General features: G+C 36.2%; 1 protein-coding gene across 1 annotated transcript; it reads left to right on the top strand.

The window, feature by feature from the left end:
- Positions 1-544: 544 nt before the first annotated feature.
- On the top strand, positions 545-1,435 carry LOC125399408 (taste receptor type 2 member 120-like). The gene has a single exon (XM_048432844.3). It carries the CDS (start codon positions 545-547, stop codon positions 1,433-1,435), a length of 891 nt encoding a protein of 296 aa, XP_048288801.3.
- Positions 1,436-1,537: the final 102 nt, after the last annotated feature.

Raw genomic sequence — 1,537 nt, 5'->3', positions numbered from 1 at the left:
TGTTCCCCAGAAATCCTTGGATCTTATGATATGTAAATTTGAGACTCTTTGCTTATGAATTTTGTATTAAAATAAATGATATCATAGAGGGTGATTACTCTAGATGAACCAAGTTTCAGATGGCTGGCACCCCCTACATTCTTTAAAAACTGAGTTCTAAAATTTTACTAACAAACCAAGCTAACTATGGCAGTTGATGTATGATTAAAGAAGGAACAAAATTTTAAACAATGGAACAGAATTTGTATTTATTTGCCTGCTAGCAAATGGGAATGTGGTGTCCTTCCAATAGCAGCTCTGAAATGCACTACTCTATGGCAAAGGCACAACTGTATGTCATTAGAGACATTATGGTAAAATAAATTTCCATAAACATGAGTTTAAATTCATCCATTATCATACCACATTGGGGTTCTACTTGACACATAATTTAAAAGAAGCAAGAACTCTAGTATATATTCACTGAAGAGCAAATATATCTTTGTATAAAAAGAATCATAATCAGTGAAATTAAGCTTGCCTATTTTTTTTAATTTGGTTAGACATGATGAATTTACTGAAATGGATTGCCACCATAATAATAATGACAGAATTTCTCTTAGGGAATTGTGTCAATATCTTCATAATTCTTGTGAACGCCATTGACTGTATCAAGAGAAGAAAGGTCTCCTCTGCTGACAGAATCATTACTGCTCTTGCCATCTCCAGAACTGGCATACTCTGGGCAATGTTAATGAACTGGCATTCAGCCGTGTTTACTGCAGATATGTACAGTGTACAGATAAGAGTTTGGTGTCGCATTTTCTGGGAGGTAAACAACCATTTTAGCAATTGGTTTGGGACTATACTCAGCATGTTTTATTTGTTCAAGATAGCCAATTTTTCCAACCCTCTATTTCTTCACCTAAAAAGAAAAGCTGAGAAAGTTCTTTTCATGATATTTTTGGGGACCTTCCCGTTCTTGGTTTCATATGTTGGGGTGATAAATTTCAGCAAGATTGCTTGGGTGAGTGATTACGAAGGAAATGTGACTTTGAACAACAAACTGAAGGACATCACAGGCTTTGCAAACTTACATCTTTTTGGCATGATAAATATCATTCCACTTTGTATATCACTAACATGTGTTCTGCTCTTAATCTACTCCCTAGGCAAACATCTCAGGAATATGAAACACCATGGCAAAGGATGTCAAGATACCAGCACCACAGTCCACATAAAGGCCTTGAAAACTGTGGTCTCCTTTCTCTTGTTATATGCTACATACTCTTTCTGTGTGGTTATAGCAGGTTGGAGTTTACATAACGCACCAGTCTTTTTATTTTCCATAACAATTGGAGCTATCTACCCAGTAGGTCATTCTTTTATCTTGATCTGGGGAAACCAGAAGTTGAAACAGGCCCTTCGGTTGTTTCTGAAACAGGTGAGACGCTGACTGCAAAAAAAGAAGAAGAATTCTCATGTCTATAGATAAATTACAGAGATATGGTGTCTTCTAGCAAAAAAGACCCAGTGAAAATAGTGACTTTGTCCTCTC

The sequence above is a fragment of the Myodes glareolus genome, chromosome 3, assembly GCF_982192425.1.
Source record: "Myodes glareolus chromosome 3, mMyoGla1.1, whole genome shotgun sequence".
In the NCBI taxonomy this organism is placed as follows: domain Eukaryota; kingdom Metazoa; phylum Chordata; class Mammalia; order Rodentia; family Cricetidae; genus Myodes; species Myodes glareolus.
This window is presented reverse-complemented; position numbering and strand designations above follow the sequence as displayed.

Bases quoted from the DNA above. Each gene is read 5' to 3' on its own strand.
- LOC125399408 (XM_048432844.3), top strand. From the start codon at position 545: ATGATGAATTTACTGAAATGGATTGCCACCATAATAATAATGACAGAA.